At 43.0% G+C, this 20751-nt stretch overlaps 1 protein-coding gene and 1 long non-coding RNA gene across 4 annotated transcripts in view; both read left to right on the top strand.

The window, feature by feature from the left end:
- Positions 1-660: 660 nt before the first annotated feature.
- Positions 661-20751, top strand: part of LOC115124605 (calcium-binding protein 1-like) — a 24049-nt gene continuing 3958 nt past the window's right edge. Inside the window, exons 1-5 of one of the 3 annotated variants that reach the window (XM_065017529.1) lie at positions 661-1588; positions 15718-15882; positions 17972-18002; positions 18358-18501; positions 20737-20751. The exon at positions 20737-20751 is cut by the window's right edge and continues 95 nt beyond it. In XM_065017529.1, coding sequence (XP_064873601.1) covers positions 905-1588; positions 15718-15882; positions 17972-18002; positions 18358-18501; positions 20737-20751 — 1039 coding nt within the window. In that variant the 5' untranslated portion in view covers positions 661-904. Of the gene's footprint in view, positions 1589-12266; positions 12730-15717; positions 15883-17971; positions 18003-18357; positions 18502-20736 lie in introns of those variants that run through there. The other 2 variants (XM_065017531.1, XM_065017530.1) reach the window with 2 other exon arrangements.
- LOC135571403 (uncharacterized) lies at positions 1599-3395 on the top strand. The gene is made up of 3 exons (XR_010463775.1): positions 1599-2121; positions 2253-2365; positions 3043-3395. It is a non-coding gene; the product is annotated as an uncharacterized LOC135571403 (long non-coding RNA).

Genomic DNA, 20751 nt, shown 5'->3' with positions numbered 1-20751 from the left:
TTTTCATTCCATTCCAATATAATATATTTTATATGAATTAAAAACAACTATTCAAAACCTTTTGCTCCTGAATGTAATTTTAAAGACTGCTGGAATTTAAAATCTTGCATTATTCAAATGATATTTAGTGCAATTGGACATAATGGATTGTATGGAAAAGGAACAACAAAGAAAGAACAAAGAAAGTGAATGTGCAGGCGAGTTAAAAAGAGGGACTTTACATCAAATATCCTCATAGTGAGGATATTAATGGTGACGTGCAACACCATTAACCCCCTCCCCGTATGGTATGTAAATCATTCAAATAAGACAACTAGACAGCTTTTCAGTATTACTTACCAAACCATTTCTAAATAAAACTGATCAAATGGATTTTAACACACTTTTGTGTGAAACTCTATGCCATATTATTCTACCAGGGTAACGCCGCTTCTCTTAAAAACAACATTTCATGAAATAACAAAAAAAAGTGTAAACACTGATATTGTATTCGCCTAAGCATGATCTTCATCCACATACCAATTTTTTTCAAAACTAGCTTTTTTTGTGTCAGCAATTAGACATTGTTCTTAGCCGGGGGGGGGGGGGGTAGTTACCCCCTAGTCCCCTACTATATAAGCGACTGATTCCTCACTTCGCCTGGACATATTTACAATTGCGCGAGCAGGTAGCATTCAGAACTTTATAATTTCACAAGTGAGAGTGTAGGTGTGTGTTCCTAGTTTGAATTGTAGCCTAGGCTAGAGACGCGCGAATAGGCTACTCAGAGGTGATCCAACAGGCTGCCCTGACTACACATTGGCTAAATGCTCAGCACGACCACACAGGTGCATCTGTCTTAACGACCTCCTGTCTAGTCCTGGTATCTGCACACAGTAATACATTAAGGGAACGGCATAGGACAATGAGCTCCTCTCTTCCCAAAAGCGAATCTACCACCTCTCTGCTGAGAGCTCCGGCCGTGCGGGTGAGTCGGAGGTCCGAACATTCTGAGCATTATGGGTCGCGCAGCCACTGTAGTCACATCCATCAACCCGACGGAGGTAAAGATGTACCTGACGAGCCGTGTTGGACCGATGAGTGCGAGGCAAGCGCGCGCAGACCCCTTTGTCAACCGAGGCATGCTGGTGGCAGGACAGACAGGAATGGATGTGATAAACGGGGACATTCCCACCAACAAAGCAGCCACTACAATGACGGCTACAGCCAGGAAGAAGTTAGAGAGCGGGTGGATCGGAGCGGGAAAGACCGCAGTAAGTCGTCTAGACACCCACACCCACACCACCACCACCACCACCACACCTCAAGAGGTGACCTGCCGCCAGCTCATCACCACGGCAACGCACATCCGGGGCGGAGGTCCTCGCCAACTCCATCCTATACTAAACAATCCGACGATACTGCGTACTTTTTTGAATCGAAGGACAGAATAAATACTGGGTCGTCCACGAGTTTAAACTCGGTCCCACCCGCAACGTCCACGCCAGTTACCGGCCCCGCTACCAGCCGCACCTCCAAAAGACTCAGCACAGCTCCACCTGAACATGACTCCAATCTGCACCCGATAGTGAAATCAGTCTTCGGACAGGTACGTAGTAGTCCGGTGTCTAGCCCTTTCATGCGTGAGTTCCAAATATCTCTAACGGTCGCCCCAGCGTGAGTTTTTTTATGCACGTGATGTTAGAATGTTCTCTCCATTCCAGAATGTGATTGATACGTAACAGTACATTTTATCCGCGCTGCCCTCAAACTAAAGCACGCAGCCTGTTTATATTTATAGGTTGTTTTAACTTCAATTTCAAATGATTTTCAAACAAGTTTTTATTTTCTAAAAACAGTTTGAATTTAGGTGTGTTACGCCTCCTCATTCATTCACATAAAAATAGTCATTTTTACTTTTGCGGATAATTACATTTTTGGGACATTTCTGACACGGACAAAATTCCCCAAGCACTACCCAATTGTTTGTGCAGTTCACGTCTGCAGACATTTGCTCATCTCCCGTCAGAACAGGATCTGCACACGTGTTCACATTTTCTATTCCACATTTCTATTGTAGCGTACTGTATGTATGGAGCATAATATATTTGTGTATATTCTTTATCACCGCGGACACGTGAGGTAACGTTACTCATTTTATAACCTTTATGGTGTTATAGTCAATCGTGCTTACGTAGCCACATTCTTCTATTAGCTCTGTAAAACAATGCTAAATGCGTCAGAGAAGTATTATCTTGTGTTGCATTTTGAAGCTACCATGGCCTTATGACTCTCAAGTGGTGCAGCGGTCAAAGGCACAGCACATCAGTACTAGAGGCGTCACTACAGACTCCCTGGTTCAAATCCAGGCTGCGTTTCCATCAAAGTAAGTGCCTTATTACGTTATAATAGTTATAATAATAGTTTCTGCTGTAGCTGTAGATCATAATATATTCCTTATAACTGCGGACACGTGAGGTAACGTTACACATGTTATAACCTTTATGGTGTTATTGTCAATCATGCTTACCTAGCTACATTATTCTATTAGCTCTGTAAAACGATGCTAGTTGCGTCAGAAAACTATTAGCTTGTGTTGTATTTTGAAGCTACCCTGGCCTTATGACTTCCAAGTGGCGCAGCGGTCTATGGCACTACAGACACCCTGGTTCAAATCCAGGCTGTATCACAACTGGCTGTGATTGGGCGTCCCATATTGCAGCGCACAATTGGCCCAGCGTTGTCCGAGTTTGGCCGGTGTAGGCCATCATTGTAAATACTAATTTGTTCTTAAATTACTTGCCTAGTTAAATAAATAAAAGATATGACCATGGTTTGTTTATTTGGTCTATTCAGCATAGCTCTGTTCTGCCCTGCCTTGCCCCTTGTGGAGCTCAAAAGTTAATTTCTTACTGTTATAACTCAAATCTGTGATTTTGTCAATGCAATAAACTATTTTTTTTATAGCAGTGTTTATTATGTTACTTCTTTGTAGTATTGTTTTATTGCTATATCCTTATATTGTATTCTAATGAATAATTCCTCTTTATTCTGTACTTTCAGAAACCAGAAACATTATTTGTCAATATCATAACTGGAGCTGGACATCTTTGGAGCTGAAGAATGAGGACAGCTTTTGTATGCTAACGTACACTCCTTAACAGTTGTACTGGATGAAAACACAGCAAGAAAACACATATGCCAATATGTAATATTAATCTATTTTATTGCAGTACTGGTAGTTGGTTCAACAACTTGTTTTACTAGAGGACAAAAACTGAATATGCATAACCCATATTTAATATCCATGCAGTGACTGAACAACAACTGCATTTCCACCCCCATCTCTAAGGCATAGTATCATGGCTGCAACAACACTGAATGGCGCAGAGTGGGAGGTTACGTGGTTGACTGCCGGCACGCTACTTGTATCAATAAATCACTATCAGAAAATGTTTTGTGTGGTAATTATTTGTGTATTTACGATTTTATTCACATGTTTTCAATTCTAGGTGACAAATCATGCATTCCGATTCTTGCACAGATTGTAATGGGCACATATTATGTGTGTAAAATACCTTTTTGAAGGTTGTACTGATTATGATGAGCTACGCTAATTCCAGCTGTGTATCCATGTTTGTTGACATACAATGCATTCTGGGATTCACGTCTGTTTGACCAAAGATGTTATAACAAAATGAGGTGAGTAAGAGTTCACTAATTTTTGAGGACTTCCGGAAATTCATGGTGGAATGTGAACGACGGTAGATGACACACCCCTTCAACATGCATACTACAAACAGACCAAACTCATCTCGTCTTCTCTTATTATCTTCGGTTTCTGTGAGGAAAAAATGCATGGCTGCGCACTGAAACTAATGTCGGATTACTTTCGATTTCTATAAAGTGTTTTACCTAGTTATTTCGATCAATGGTGAGCTCACTCACCCGTGATGTGATTAATTATATACAGTAATTGCTATTAGCTAATTCATATTGTAGTTTACGTCAGCCGAGAGTTAGAAAATATGACTGCTTGTGTTGGGTCAATCTTTCCTCAGCGCTAGGACAAATGTAGCCTACATTTTTCCGGTTAGGATGATTGTGTTATGCTATATCTTCTGTGAATATCTGAACAATCCATCCAAAAATAAACTGCTGACATTCTGGACATAACTTTGTAAGGACTGTGTTTGTGTAAATAGTTTCTGAAAAAAGTGTGGCCAGCTCAAACGCTGATTGTTGCGTCATTCCGAAACTGCCGTTCTAAAAGAGCATTCTAAATGAGTGTTCTAAACACACAGGTGTGATCGTACGCTTCAGGGACCACTGTAGAACGATCACACCCGTGTGATGGTACGTGTGAAAGGGCTAGACAGACCTACAACACATGATTACTATCGAACAAACATTCAAAGTCAGCACAAGGATTCATCAAGTAAATTAGACTGGGGATTAATAGTCATTATCAATACATAAGCCCATTACCAAAAAACGTGACAGAAGTTTCCTTTTTATTCAATAGGAATTTATGTATTGTTTTAATTCAAGGGTAATTTCTAATTGTCATTTTAGACAACCCTCATAGGCTACACCATCACTATACTGTAAAACTGTTTGTCTCTAACAAAATGCAAAAATATTCAACTTAATTTACACCGTTGTCCCGTTAATCTTACGAATAAACGCGTAGGTGTTTGTTGTGTAACAAAGAGATGGGGGGAAAAAACACGTTTAAAGGTCCAATGCAGCTGTTGTTGTTTTTTCATCTCAATATCAAATCATTTATGGGTGACAAATAAGTACCTTACTGTGATTGTTTTCAATTAAAATGGTAAAATAAACAAAAAATAGCTTCTTAGCAAAGAGCAATTTTCCAGCAAGAATTTTGTTTGGACTGTCTGGGAGTGTTCTGAGTTGGGAGGGGAAAACGGAAAACTAGCTGTTATTGGCAGAGAGGTTTGGAACTATCTTTCTTATTGGTCTATTGACACATTTACCGTGATGTCACTAGGCAAGCCAAAACTGCATCCCACCAAAACAGGATGAAATTTCACGTGTTATTTTCTCTTACACCTAAAATTATTTATCATAATGTTCACAATTTCACAGTATTGTTTCAACCTCATAGGGTGGAAATATATATATAATCACAGGAAATCATGTTTTTGAATGATTTTTTAACAGTAATTCATGATACAGAAATGTAGAACGCATGACAACAGAGAAGGTATTATGGATTTTTCCAACTGCACAGTGCACTACACAATGTCTCGAACTTGCCCCCAATATTCCAATGCCTTACTATATTTGAAACAAGACAGTTTGAGACATATGAATAGTAGCCTATAAGTTAGATGATATGGCTCAGACAGCTCAGACATGCGTGATATACACACCTAGAGAAAAATGTAATGCTTCACAGTGTCAGGTTGGTCTGGTAGGGTCAAAGGTGAGGGACAGGTAGAGCAGCAACCCAAGCCAAAATGTGACCGGACACCCATTCACCCCTGCTGACCATATTAAAAATGTATGCACATTTTGAGTCCAAATTGAACTTCCGTGTATCTGATAATTAGTTTGATGGAGGGGTTGGCAGACCACCATGCATAGCGGTATGAATAAGGATACTCTCATCATGTCTGTCAGGTGGATAAACTTTCCAATCCTGTGGAAATTGTAGCTGTGCTGAACACCCGACTGCGCACACCAACATGCACGCACACACACACACACACACACACACACACACACACACACACACACACACACACACAGCTATTTGTGGTAAGTCACACTCACATCAAGTGTTTAAAAAAGAAAGTGACATTGAACAGTGATAACACTGTGAGAAATTGGGGAAGGTAAAGGCATAATCTACGCTATACTTTGGGGATGTACACCTGCAGATGGAGAGGTGAGGGTGGATGGTAAAAGGAGGGTGCTTCTCCATCTCTTCATTCCTGCATCCCATCCCATCTCCTCTACCATCTACAAATACCAGAGCCCTCCTCAAAGTCCTCAAACAATAGTCTCATTCCTACTGTGCCTCTGTTGCTCTTCATATAGGATATCCAGTTTTCCTTTCTGTGCTTTGACATATTTGTCTCAGTGCTGAAGAAGATGTAAATCTCAGGAGGCAATACTTTCCCCATGTGTTAATTTGTGCCAGAAATAACCACTCAATCTAGGCCAGAGCTCTAATCAGTCACAGGAGTTCCAGGCAGCAAACCCCAATCTATGCAGCACCACTGTGCTCTATACTGCCTATCTCAATCTGCTCCGTAGTGAGACAGTAGCCCTCTATCACTCTATCCAATCATTATGCCTTGAAATGGGAATACAGAAGGACCTCTAATGACAATATCTGTTAACACTCGCATGTCTGTGAAGTTGCTCAGCTGGAGGAGTTTTCAAGTAGAAAAAGTGTGCAAGGTGACTGTGTCACTTGATGCTAGTGACCGAAAATCAGAGACTTGTCACAATGCTCTCAGACTCTTTCAGTGGTATCACACCTCTAACTGGATATGCAGTATGGTTGAGTCCAATTAAGTCGTTGCAAAGTTTCAATGCACCTGAGAGTTGGGTGCCTAGATATTGCAAGATGTTCTGTTTGTCTGATACAAAGGTCGTCTGTGTGCGCGCGTGTGTGTGCGCGCGCGTGGGTTTGTACTTCTCTGTGTGTGTTTGCACTAATGTGCATGTTTGGGTCTTTGGTTGTGATACTCTATTAGAGGACTCTGCCTTCCACATGTATATGTCACATCTGATGGTGTTTTTTTTATTGGCACTGGTACAAGTAGACTTTGAATACATATTTTGATACGGAGTGAGAATTATACCCACTGAGATTCTACATTTCATATTTCCATCAAGGTCTGCATACAATCCTTACAGAACTTATTTTCTGCCAGTGGAAGCTAAATATAGCATTCCCAAGACCTGATTATAAGAGAGTAGAGGAGAGCAGCCTTTTATGGTGGTAGTAAAAATATTCAAATCCTTTGGCTAATGCGCTACCTGACAAAGCCCGTTTGCAAGTTGGCGACTTAAGCAGGGATTCCTGCATAAGCAAACGTAGTATCTCAAGCATCCGTATAAATAGCAGGTTTTCATTTTCATCAGAAGGAATGACTGAATTAGGGGGGCGATGAGGTCATGAGACTAATGAGTGTTTAATGAGGAATGATTCCAATCAGTAGAGGAACATCTTGATCTAAGAACAACATCGCGGTCTAGACGCATGAATAAATAAAACAGCACACATTTTGGTCAGTCATAATAACGTCATCCTCACACTCACACTCTCAGTTCATGGGGAACATAATTATCGCACACGTAACTGTTTTCATACTTTCAATTCATCTGTGTTGTACCTAGCAAGACTGTATGTCGATGTCGTCACACATTAATTACAGTATATAGGCTACATTTTCCGTCGCTATTCGTTTATAGACCAATCCAGGTAGCAGCAGCACCTTGGACATGGACAGAACAGCAGTGTGTCTGTGTCCCACCTGGAATTAACACCAATGACCTTCTGCCTCGCTTCTTAGCCACGACTGGGCCAAACTCTTCTTTCAGTCTATTTGCAGCTTTCACTGCTTTATTGAGTACTTTATTTGACCTAAAGAGACCTGTTCTGAGGAAAGGAAAATATTCATTGGAAGTCTTCGAAAAGAAGTAAATAGACGATAGTTTCTCAACAATGAGAAAACACCTCTGAGATGACACCACCAGATGGAGGTGACTGCTTACAATTTTTCAAACAGAGAGTGTGCGTTTGTTTGTAAGATATGTGTCAAGGATGTGTATTACTATAAACCGTGGATACAAACACAACGCATTTTCAATGTATTCAGAGTGGTGTATTTGTGTGTACATCCGTGTGTTGGTTCTGCAGTTTATCCAGCTTGAGCTAATAAGTTACTCATTATTAAACCGTGTTGTGTGTTAACGATTTTGACAATCACACATGAGCAAATCCACAGTTGTCAAACCAAGTCATATAAGCAGGTATTTAAGGAATTGGATAAATAGGAGGAGGGATCTGAGCTAGGTGGACGGACGGGCATGCTAATAGACCTGGGTTATGTAAGAAAAACACAGGACTCTATTTTTCCTCTTCAGCTCCCTGTTGTCACAGCATCTGACAGCTCTCTGGTAAAATCACAGCTGAGGCTTCCTTTTCCCTTGCTCCCTTTTCCTGCTGTTGCTCTCTCTCCCTCCTCCCTACCTTCCATTGTCACTCTTCCACTGAATCAACATATTTTCTCTCTCTCTCTCTCTCTCTCTCTCTCTCTCTCTCTCTCTCTCTCTCTCTCTCTCCCTCCTCCCTACCTTCCCTTGTCACTCTTCCACTGAATCAACATATTTTCTCTCTCTCTCTCTCTCTCTCTCTCTCTCTCTTCCTCCTCCCTACCTTCCCTTGTCACTCTTCCACTGAATCAACATCTTTTCTTTCTCTCTCTCTCTCTCTCTCTCTCTCTCTCTCTCCCTCCTCCCTACCTTCCCTTGTCACTCTTCCACTGAATCAACATCTCTCTCTCTCTCTCTCTCTCTCTCTCTCTCCCCCTCCCTCACTTTCTCTCTCTCTCTCTCTCTCTCTCTCCTTTGTCAGTCTCCTTCCTTTCCCTTTTTTATTGGTTCTCTGACCATCTTTCCATCCCTCCCTTTTTACCTCCCTCCCCCCTTCCCTCTCTCCCGCCAGGGTCATACTGACCTTGATGAGGTCTGAAAGGGAAAGAGAATAGAGGGGGGCAGAGAAAATGGAGAGAGATCATGGATGACAGAAAATAGAGAGAAAGGGGGAAGGGAAAGGAGATGTGGATAAGCTGTTATGATGTAGGTATTGTCGTATGAACCATGTCATTTCAGTTTTCAATATGTTTATAGCCCAAAGACTATTTATAGCCACGGATGGGTATTTATACAGTCCATTAACGGATGGTTGTGAAGGAGCTAGATGTTTTCACTATTCAGTTAAATCCTCATTGAAATGGGAAGGATTAGACCGTGAAATTCAAGAGACTGTGTAATGACGTCTGTGTCCGTGCGCATGTGCGTGCACGCGTGTGTTTGTGTGTGAATATTAATTATTAATATTCATCGTAACCTGATGCTGTCTGTAGCCAGTGAAAGAGGAAATCAGAGAGAGAGAGAGAGAGAGAGAGAGAGAGAGAGAGGAGAGAGAGAGAGAGAGAGAGAGAGAGAGAGAGAGAGAGAGAGAGAGAGGGAGAGAGGGAGAGAGGGAGAGAGGGAGAGAGGGAGAGAGAGAGAGAGAGAGAGAGAGAGGGAGAGAGAGAGAGGAGAGAGAGAGAGAGAGAGAGAGAGAGAGAGAGAGAGAGAGAGAGAGGGGACACAGAGGTTAAAGCAGATTAGATGCAGAAGAAAAAGAGAAGTGTAATATTGGCTGGGGTTGTATGAAATACTATGTGCTTTGCTATTTGAAACGTTGACAGCAAACTACTCCCCCTCCATTCTCCTTTTTTCACGAGCTTCTCTCTTCACTATCCCTAGCACGGAATGAATCAGTCTCAAATGAAAGATGATAGTTTCCTTGCCATAAAATAACAACCAATTCAACCTAATCAATTATTCACACTTGAATTAAAACGACTGTTATATTTTACCTCAGGAGATGACCTGTCACCATGAAGGTCACCGTAGCCTCTCTCTGCCTGGGGCGCTTTTATAGGTCACTGAATGAATGCTCCTCTGGTGATCTTCACATACAGAGCTGTGAGGCTGCGAACATGCTACAAGGTCATCGTCCCGATTCAACTGTTTTTTTCAAGCTCAGCTCTCCTCCATAAAGAGACAGAGTTAAGGCTTATCCATTCTTCAGTATTTACCCCCCAGATGAAACAAAAATACAAAGAATAAAGCACATTATGAATCTATTTTCTCAGAAGAACATCTGTATGTGAATAGTTATGTGAGGCAATGTAGCGTTATAATGTACAGTAATAATTATAGGTCATTGGAGGAGGTACAACCTTTTTACTGTGAGACTAATATGTTCATTGTTGTATAGGGGTTACAGAATGAGCCCACACTCACATACAGTACCATAGTATAGTACATGGGGTATAGTACAAACATGGAATGAGAAAAGGCATACCATGACGGCATCATGAGAGATGACGTTATCAGCCCTCCCAGTCCCAGACCCCTCTCCCTTCTCTCCCAGCTCAAATCTTCCTTAAACTGCGAATGCAATTATTAACATGATATTTCCTATTGGAATTAGCTGCCTGTCTCTCCCGTGACAAACTGTATGCGTGTGTGCAAGTGTGTCTGCATGTGTGCGGCTTCTTGAAATACCAATGCATGCTTTCCTTTGTGTGATGACTGTGAGTGTTCATTGTTATTAGCACACATTATAAGAGGGATTTTTGTATGGATGAGTCTACATCAGGAGGTGTGTGAATGCAGTGAGCATTATTGTTTATGTGAATTGTCACCATTATGTAGGTTTAATAAGCTGTGTGTGTGTGTGCTGTGTCTTTGCACTGACATTATGAGAGCCGACGGCTCCTGAGTCTGATTTCTAATGTGTTCTGATGTTCACAATGAGCCTCCGTGGGGGCTCATTGTGAGAGGAGAGGCAGAGTGAGAATAAATTAATGGAAGAGAGAGGATAGACGAGAGATAGGACCTTGGTGTGTGTAACTATGGGAAACAATTGACAAAGTCAAACAGGAAATGATGTCGTTGATTATGTGACCAGTGGCAGCCACTGCAGGGGATTGCAAGGATTGCTATCAGCATCAGCATCCCTGTGGTGCTTGCTGTCTAAAAGCTGAGACCCCTGTAGCTGTCTAGCAAGTATATGCAGTGATTTGTGGTGTGTGTTTGCGCGTGTGTGTAGTACATGTACGTGTGTGTGTGTGTGTGTGTGTGTGTGTGTGTGTGTGTGTGTGTGTGTGTGTGTGGTCGGTCCATAATTCACATGCCTTTTATGTTCATTTCGTGCATATTTTGTAGAGCTTTGACGTTGATCTCAATACTGTCCCTTCTAGTTTAGCATGCCTTTGTGATGAGCGCACTCTTCTGTGTGTGTACATGTGTGTGTACGAGAGAGGGGGAGGTAGCCTATTGGTTAAGAACGTTGGGCCAGTAACCGAAAGGTCACTGGTTAGAATCCCCAAGCTAACTAGGTGAAAAATCAGTCAATGTGCCCTTGAGCAAGGCACTTAACCTTATTGCTCCTGTAAATTGCACTGGAAAAGTGCATCTGACAAATGACTAAAATGTACATGAAGAGAGAAAGAAGAGGGAGAGAGCGAGGAGAGAGAGGGAGGAGAAAAAGAGAGGGGGAAGAGAGAGCGTGTGTTGTATTTTTAGCTCCATAGCCCCACATCTGTGTGTGTTTAATCCAGTGTATGCATGTGTGTGTTTAATCCAGTGTATGCATCTGTGGGTTTAATCCAGTGTATGCATGTGTGGGTTTAATCCAGTGTATGCATGTGTGTGTTTAATCCAGTGTATGCATGTGTGGGTTTAATCCAGTGTATGCATGTGTGTGTTTAATCCAGTGTATGCATCTGTGGGTTTAATCCAGTGTATGCATGTGTGGGTTTAATCCAGTGTATGCATGTGTGGGTTTAATCCAGTGTATGCATGTGTGTGATTAATCCAGTGTATGCATGTGTGGGTTTAATCCAGTGTATGCATGTGTGTGATTAATACAGTGTATGCATGTGTGTGTTTAATCCAGTGTATGCATGTGTGGGTTTAATCCAGTGTATTCATGTGTGGGTTTAATCCAGTGTATGCATGTGTGGGTTTAATCCAGTGTATGCATGTGTGGGTTTAATCCAGTGTATGCATGTGTGGGTTTAATCCAGTGTATGCATGTGTGTGTTTAATCCAGTGTATGCATGTGTGTGTTTAATCCAGTGTATGCATGTGTGGGTTTAATCCAGTGTATGCATGTGTGTGTATTTGGATTAGTGTCTCCAGTGTGTTGTTCGGGGGAAGGTAATATGTTATTGAGCTTTTTCACCACTTTCTCTTTGCAGAGATGGTTTGAAACAGTGCAACAGAGTGAGGGAGAGAGAGACGGGAGAGGGAGGTGGGGAAAGAGGGAGAGACTGAGGGAGACAGAGAGATGGGAGAGGGAGGGGGGAAAGAGGGAGAGACTGAGGGAGAGAGAGAGATGGGAGAGGGAGGAGGGGAAAGAGGGAGAGAGAGAGATGGGAGAGGGAGAGGGGGGGAAGAGGGAGAGAGAGAGACGGGAGAGGGGGGGGAGAAGAGGGAGAGACAGGGAGAGAGAGAGAGGACGGTCAGCCAATGAATAAAGCAATCTTGCATTTTCTGCTTTGAGCGCATGCATCTCGCTAAGACATGCCTGCCTCCTCTCCCTCTCATGTCTTTGTCACTTTGATCTTTCATTCTTTGTAGTATTTCTTTGCTTTCCTCCATTTAGGTTTACCTCCCCTCTTCCCTCTCTTCCTGTGACTCCCAGTGTCCTTCCCTCTAGGTCCTATGTTGATCCTGTGCAACCTCACTCTCCCACTCTTTCTCTGTGCGTCTCTCTCTCCCCCTAAATTCCCTCGTCTTGGTTTCTGACCCACTGGATCCCCTTTCTCTTTATCCCATGCACAGGAACACATGCACATGCACACGCAAACACATGCACACACACCACACAGGCATACTAACACAGACACGTTTAGAGACGCACCACACACTGAGAGGGACTTCACCATGGGGAACTCTGTCAAATCTCACTTCTCCAAGAAGGTAAGGTTTTGTGTACTGGCTGTGGTCCACCTGAACCCCTGACTGTCTGTGGTGCATGTCTCACTATGTGTCCTTAACTTGACTGGAGGTTATTGGACCACACTGGACCTTTTTGACCCTGGGATTGTGTCATGGGAGGTTGGTGGCACCTTCACTGTGGAGAACAGGCTCGTGGTAATGACTGGAGCGGAATCAGTGGAATGGTATCAAATACATCAAACACATGGTTTCCTGGTGTTTGATGCCATTCCATTAGCTTCGTTCCAGACATTATTATGAGCCTTCTCCCCTCAGCAGACTCTACTGGAATGTTTACAGTAGTGTTGGACTGTGTGAGACTCGGTTTTAGAGCACACTGCTGTGTTGACTGTGGGAGACTCGGTTTTAGAGCACACTGCTGTATTGACTGTGTGAGACTCGGTTTTAGAGCACACTGCTGTATTGACTGTGGGAGACTCGGTTTTAGAGCACACTGCTGTGTTGACTGTGGGAGACTCGGTTTTAGAGCACACTGCTGTATTGACTGTGGGAGACTCGGTTTTAGAGCACACTGCTGTATTGACTGTGGGAGACTCGGTTTTAGAGCACACTGCTGTATTGACTGTGGGAGACTCGGTTTTAGTGCACACTGCTGTATTGACTGTGGGACATCTCAGTCAGACTTCTGGTCCGAGGAGCAGTGTTCCCGCTCTTATAGGCTAGTTGTGAATATTAGAGGAGACAGGACAACCTAGTGTGTCATGCTGTTGTCTCATCCACCCCACTGAACCACTGTAACTAAAAATAGTCCGCTGACCAGAATAGAATACCGACTGTGATGCTTGAAATCATTTGTGGACTGGATGACGACAGTACCACTCCACCACACATTAGGACTGTATTGTGTCTGTTTTTCCATATTTCTTTGTCATAGATATATACCAGATGGACATATAACTGTTTTTCCCTACTGAATGTCAGTTGAGCTGAAGTGACTGTGTTGGAGTCCTCAGTGTAGCCAATGATGCTTAACCGTCACTCAACTGTAGTCGACAGTGTCCAGTGGTGTCCTGGAACCCGCTCGCTGGGATGAGTGGTGTCAATGAGCAGGTTCATGTCAAGATCAACCACATGAGTCAAAGGACTTAGCCCCAAACCAGCATCACCACTTCACCCCTTCAGAGGGGATACAGTGGCGCGGACAAACCAACAGGTGGCGCTATCCTGTTTAACCCTGCCTGCAGGAGCGCCACAAACCATAACCTGATCTTAGCAGAAACCTTGTTGACGCAGGTTGTTTTTGCAACCGGCTGATGTTCATTGTTCCATACGTGGACTACAAACTGGATTTGACTGAGCGGCATGTATCTATAGAATGGATACATTTGACTTAGTTTTACAGTATCTGCCAGCGCGACATGCTTAGTCTGCGTACAACAATGACAGCCACAGTTCTTTAGCTATCTAGTGCAATGATAACTGCACAATAAAGACAGGATTCCATGTTCAGTGGGAGCGCTGGGACACCATGCATCAGGGATTTAAATCCCCTTCGGCAGCTGTATATCCTTGAGCGTGTACAGTACAATATGACAAGCAACAGTTGAAGCCTTCTGGTAAATAGGAAGTTACTTCTCGACTGCTTCTCACATTCCAATATGGTTCTAGCTGCCATTTCAACGTCATCATTTTTAACGTCTCCGCGTTAGTAGTGGTTTTGGTGACACACTGGACCTTAAGAAAATCTGCACTGCTTCATGCATCACTTGCTCACATTACCCAGTGGACAGTGCGATGGGGTGCACTGTAGCATGGCAGGAGCTGGCATTAGAAGTTCCACAGCAACAGATGGAGTATGAAGGTCACCCAAAATATCCCACCAAGCTAATTCAAATCCCACCAAGGGAGGGAAGGAAGGATAGTGGGGCAGGGATAGAGAGAGAGCTGTCTCGCTGCTGAGAAAGGTTATTTTGGGGGGGAAACAAACAATGGAGGGAAATAGAAGCATGTCCTTCTTAAGTTGCCAGCTCAGTGTTCCTTGTATAGTGACACTTTTGTCATAAGCCTGTCAGCGTTCCGGTCTCTAAACACAGCTCAGCTCTGTCCACTGATGCCACTTTTCTGTTGGTCTGTCATTCGACTGCAGAAAGGTTGGCCCTTATTTGCCTTGGTGCAGATTAATATTTGTAAAGGTTTCAAGGGTGGCTGATGTTCCCCTCTTTAATTAACCTGAGGCTCTGTCTGTAATTGGGGCTGGGCATTGTGTGGCCTGCCGCTGCCCGTGGTCCACAGACTAATTGGTCATTATAATGTAATGGCTGGATGGATTTGTTCCTTCCATTGGGACAATGGCTAATTGGAATGAGCACAAATAAGCCATCCATCGCTTTCATATGCAAGTGGCTATCCTATCATGAACTAAACCCTGTATTTAAAGGTTAAATGGAGATTAGACTAAATGATGTATTGACAACCCTACATCTTTAACCAGTAATGAGTGTGACCATTTTTGGGGTCACTGTCACACGGAACACTAAACTGTGTCTATCAAAAGCAGAATGGCTTGCAGATATCTGTTTGTGTCTTCCTGCGTGTTCTCTCGTGGATTGGTCTGATTGTCTTAGTTAGCTGTTGTGTCTCTTTGATTGTATGTGCTGAGTGCTGAGTCAAATAAGTGTTCCCAGCTGCACAGAGAGCATCTTTGGGATGGATGGATGGATGGGTGGCATTCAGTGCCCGGTTCACTGAACCCAGCCCCTGACTGTGTTCTTTTCACATGACTGACACCCCGACCAGCCCCATTACCATCCTGACCTTTGACCTCACAGGGACTAGCAGACCTCAGCCTCTCTATCTCCACCTCCATCCACCCACCCTCATGCCAGCTAGCCTCTTGTTGTAGTCTGACTCCATGTTGTCCATCCACAAGCTGAGTCACAGTCTGTGTCCCTGTCTCTGCCCCTGCACCTCTATGTCCTGGCCCCACAACCTGGATGTCTGTGGCCCCAGGACCAGAAGAAGAACTACAGAGCAGTGCAGTCCTGTGAGGAAGGGACTGGGGGGGCCTATCTTGAGCCTCTAGTGGCTATGGCTCAGAACGGAGGCAACATGCACAACGTACTGGGGCCTGCCTGCATCTTTCTACGCAAGGGCTTCGCTGAGAGCCGGCAGGCTGTACGTAAGTCCAGACACAAACAGACACATGCCCATAATGCATGCAGAGACACATTTACTGTATGTAGCTGCGCCTGATAAAACAGTGTTCACAAAAGCTTGCACACAATCATACAGACATTCTGTCTTTGTCTGCTTCTTTTTCACCCACGTTGACCAATACACTCCTTATGGACTCAAAGAAGAAGGTAATGGACTCAAAATATTTGCAGTAACTACATATAGAATGCCTGCCAGTTGGTGTGAAGATAAGTGTATGCGTATGCGACTGTGTGTGTGGGTGTGTGTGTGATGGCACTCATTGCCATTTGTGTCACGCTGATAGATTGTAAGTCCTTGTGGTACACCTAGTATTAACCTGACAGACTGCTATCCCGAGTACTAAAGTCTGCGTGGAGCAGCGGCAGATGTCTTCATCTGTCTCACTCTCACTGTGATCAGTGGCAAGGCCTTGTCGTTAAGGGAAGATGTGTACTGACCTCTCCTTGGTATACTGGCACCGTCCATATAAGCTAGCCATTTCACATCCGTTATACATGTCCTGACGATGTACTCTGTTCTGGGGATGCAGGGATGGATGCGAGGTAGAGCTACTTCAAAGGCTAGACTTTAACCCTGAGAGAGAACAAAAGGAACTCCTTCAGTCCTTGTTCCCCCACGACTCACCACCAACCTTCAAAGGTGGCATGTACCTCTCTCTCACTTAAGTAGATAGGCTACTCAGACAAGCGTCAGACAAATTCTCTAGACTAAGTTGCATTTGGGTAGCCTGACGACTCGCACTAAATTCTTCCCCTGTTTTGTCGTTCACTACATACTTTAGACTGAGACTGCTAACATTGAAGTCATTTGTCTTGACAAAGGGCACGAGGGGCGTTGTATAAAACAAAAACATCAACGATTGGATCGTCTCTAACCAATCAGAGTATCAAAGCCAATGACTCTCTACCCACGTGTGTCCTGGCCCAATCCATCGGTTTCTGGACCAATCAGACGGCTCCAAATGTGTTCGCATTCGGTGAAGGGTTGGGGAGCTACTCAGATCCAGACTTATTGCGGAGAATTTGGCCGGAACAAGGAGTCTGGGTAGCCAGGCAAGCATTTGGGTTCATCATTACATGATTTAACACAAGAAAGGGGTTGCACACATGACAAAGGTACTCTATGATATATTATACTGAACAAAAATATAAACGCAACATGTAAAGTGCTGGTCCCATGTTTCATGAGCTGAAATAAAAGATACGAGACATGTTCCATACGCACAAAAATAATATTTCTCTCAAATTTTGTGCACAAATTTGTTTACATCCCTGTTAGTGAGCATTTCTCCTTTACCAAGATAATCCATATCCCTGACAAGTGTGGCATATCAAGAAGCTGATTGAACAGCATTATCATTACATACAGTATGTGCATCTTGTGCTGCGGACAATAAAAGACCACTCTAAAATGTTCAGTTTTGTCCCTCAACACAATGCAACAGATGTCTCAAGTCTTGAGGGAGTGTGCAATTGGCATGCTGACTGCAGGAATGTCCACCAGAGCTGTTGCTAGAGAATTGAATGTTAATTTCTCTACCATAAGCCGCCTCCAACGTCGTTTCAGTGAATTTGGCTGTACGTCCAACTGGCCTCACAACCGCAGATCACGTTTAACCACGCCAGCCCAGGACCTCCACATCCGGCTTCTTCACCCGTGGGATCGTCTGAGACCAGCCACCTGAACAGCTGATGAAACTGAGGAGTATTTCTGTCTGTAATAAAGCCCTTTTGTGTGGAAAACAAATTCTGATTGGCTGGGCCTGGCTCTTCGGTGGGTCTATGCACTACCAGGCCCACCTATGGCTGCGCTCCTGCCTATTCATATGAAATCCATCGACAAAGGCCTAATTTATTTATTTCAATTGACTGATTTCCTTATATGAACTGTAACTCAGTAAAATCGTTGAAATTGTTGCATGTTGCGTTTATATTTTTGTTCATTATACTATTGTTGAATCGATCATATCTGACAAGAGTTTTGTAGCATCATGAGTCATCACCTGAAGAATGCCACACACTGGGTCCTAACCCTGTCTTCTTTACAGGATAGAGAGCTGAGGCCGGAGGAAATGGATGGTACGTATCGTTATACAGGAGCATACAGTTTAAATGACAAAGAGCCTTCATATTGCATGGTATTGCATAGTCCAGATCAGGCTGTAGCAGTCCTCCCTGGTTTAGATGCAGTCAAACCAAGGTCTGACCGTGGTAAACTTTCATTGTCATGTTGTGTGCCTTTAAGTGCCTTTCTATGAACTTTTCTGCCCAAAATCATCGTGGACTGTTCCAAGCTTACACAAGCTTACCTCTCACCCTCATGTTCATTATACCACTACACTCATTGTAGTAGTAACAATAAACTAACAAGGATTTTGATCATGTGGTTGAAAAACCCAATTGATATTTTTCCATGTGTTCCTCTGTCTCGCAGAGTTGCGTGAGGCTTTTAAAGAGTTTGACAAAGACCATGACGGCTTCATCGGCTGTAAAGACCTGGGCAACTGCATGAGGACCATGGGCTACATGCCTACTGAGATGGAGCTGATTGAACTGAGCCAGCAGATCAATATGAACTGTGAGTAACTCTGTGTGTGTGTGTGTGTGTGTGTGTGTGTGTGTGTGTGTGTGTGTGTGTGTGTGTGTGTGTGTGTGTGTGTGTGTGTGTGTGTGTGTGTGTGTGTGTGTGTGTGTGTGTGTGTGTGTGTGTGTGTGTGTGTGTGGATAGGGAGAATGTTGTGAGTGTAAAGGTCCAGTGTTCCTTTTTTCTATGATATTTCCTCTCTCTCCATCACCATTCTCTCTCTCTTTCTCTCTCTCTCTCTCTCTCTCTCTCTCTCTGTCTCTCTCTGTCTCTCTCTCTCTCTCTCTGTCTTTCTCTCTCTCTCTCTCTCTCTCTCTCTCTCTCTCTCTCTCTCTCTCTCTCTCTCTTTCCTTTTTAACTCTCTTATTATTACCCCCTCTCTCTCTCTTTCTCTCTCTCTCTCTCTCTCTCTCTCTCTCTGTCTTCCTCGCTCTCTCTCCCTCTCTCTCTCTCACTTTCCTTTTAACTCTCTTATTATTACCCCCCCCTCTCTCTCTCTCTCTCTCTCTGTGTCTTCCTCTCTCTCTCCCTCTCTCTCTCTCTCTCTCTCTCTCTCTCTCTTTCCTTTTTAACTCTCTTATTATTACCCCCTCTCTCTCTATCACACTTTCCTTTATAACTCTTTTATTATTACCCCCTCTCTCTCTCTCTCTCACACTTTCCTTTTTAACTCTTTTATTATTACCCCCCCTCTCTCTCTCTCTCACACTTTCCTTTTTAACTCTTTTATTATTACCCCCCCCTCTCTCTCTCTCACACTTTCCTTTTTAACTCTCTTATTATTACCCCCCCTCTCTCTCTAGACGTTTCCTTTTTTAACTCTCTTTTACAGTTTTTCTCAATTGCTAAAACACAATTTCTGAAACCTTGCTCCATTTCCTGAAAACATTCAACACAAAACCTCATCTTCTAGCACTATTTACATAACCTCTGACTCCTTTTGCAAAATTAAACATTCGCCTCAAAACAGTTTTACCTGTGTTCAAAATCAAACACTGCTCTCAAATCATAAACAAAGTGATCAAAATGATATACACTCTCAAGCAGTCAGTAAACAATACACCCCGAAAAATAGAAAACACATTGTTCAAAACATACAATTCTCAGGGAGAAGTACATTTTTATCTAAAAAAAATATTCATATTTTTCCGTCATTGTCTTTTGATGAACGAAAACATGTTCTATCATAGTAGCTCAAAATTTATCAGAAACTACTACTCTGCTTTGCTCTTTGCAATTTTGTTTTTTGTTCTTCCTCCTCCTTGTACCCCTATTTTTTTTCACAGTACTGTACTCTGCATCTCACAAACCTGTCCATTGTCTCTGTGATACTGTGATACTAATTCTTGTTCTTTGTTGATATGAACCTGCAACCAGTCAACATCTATTGAGCAGTCAGTACTGTTAATAAATGGAAAGCACAATGTTCAGGGCCATACAATTCATCCATTGTACAGTATACAGCCTACAATGCACTGTACTACAGTATCCATTCTCAGACTTTCTCCTTCCCACCTTCAACAACCTGTTTGTTCTCTGAACTGGCTTATATTGGTTGTGTCGCATCATTTGAAACAGGTTAAATCAATTTTGAGTGGTTGTGTTCAATCAATGACATATGTTCTCTATTTGTATTTGATTGTTGCCACTTGTGTTTACCAGTATGGATGACATGTGCATTAGAGTGCAGAATGTATTTTGAGAATGAGAATGTGTTTAGAGTTTTGCTGAAAAGTCTAAGTGAGATCTGCAAATGGTGTTTTACCATGTGAAATGGTTTAAGGTATTGACAACAGACTGCATAATTAGCTAAATGAGTCCGGGCAACTGAGAACTTTGTTCAGCCAATGGGTTTTTAGTGTTTTAGCAATTGAGAAAAAACTGCACTATTTCCTCTCTCTCTCTCTATCTCTTCTCCATCCCCTATAACACACACTCAACGACTTGCGCTCACCGTTACACACAGGCCTCTGAACATTCAAGGATCCAGTACCTCTGACGTAAATCCCTTTAACAATTTCCCCTGAAAGGAACATAAAATCACATCCGATCAGTAAATACTCTGTGGGCTTTGGGAACATTGATGGCTGAATATGACAAATAGCATAAGTCTTGCCAGCCTTGTCTTTCTGTCCTTTTTCAAGGTTGCATGTTTCTGTCATTGTGCAAATGTCCCTGTAGATGTATTCTGTAGAAATGAATGTTTCCTCTATCCTCTATCTCACACAGTGGGAGGACATGTTG

Source organism: Oncorhynchus nerka, linkage group LG4 (assembly GCF_034236695.1).
Source record: "Oncorhynchus nerka isolate Pitt River linkage group LG4, Oner_Uvic_2.0, whole genome shotgun sequence".
Classification (NCBI taxonomy): Eukaryota; Metazoa; Chordata; class Actinopteri; order Salmoniformes; family Salmonidae; genus Oncorhynchus; species Oncorhynchus nerka.
This window is presented reverse-complemented; position numbering and strand designations above follow the sequence as displayed.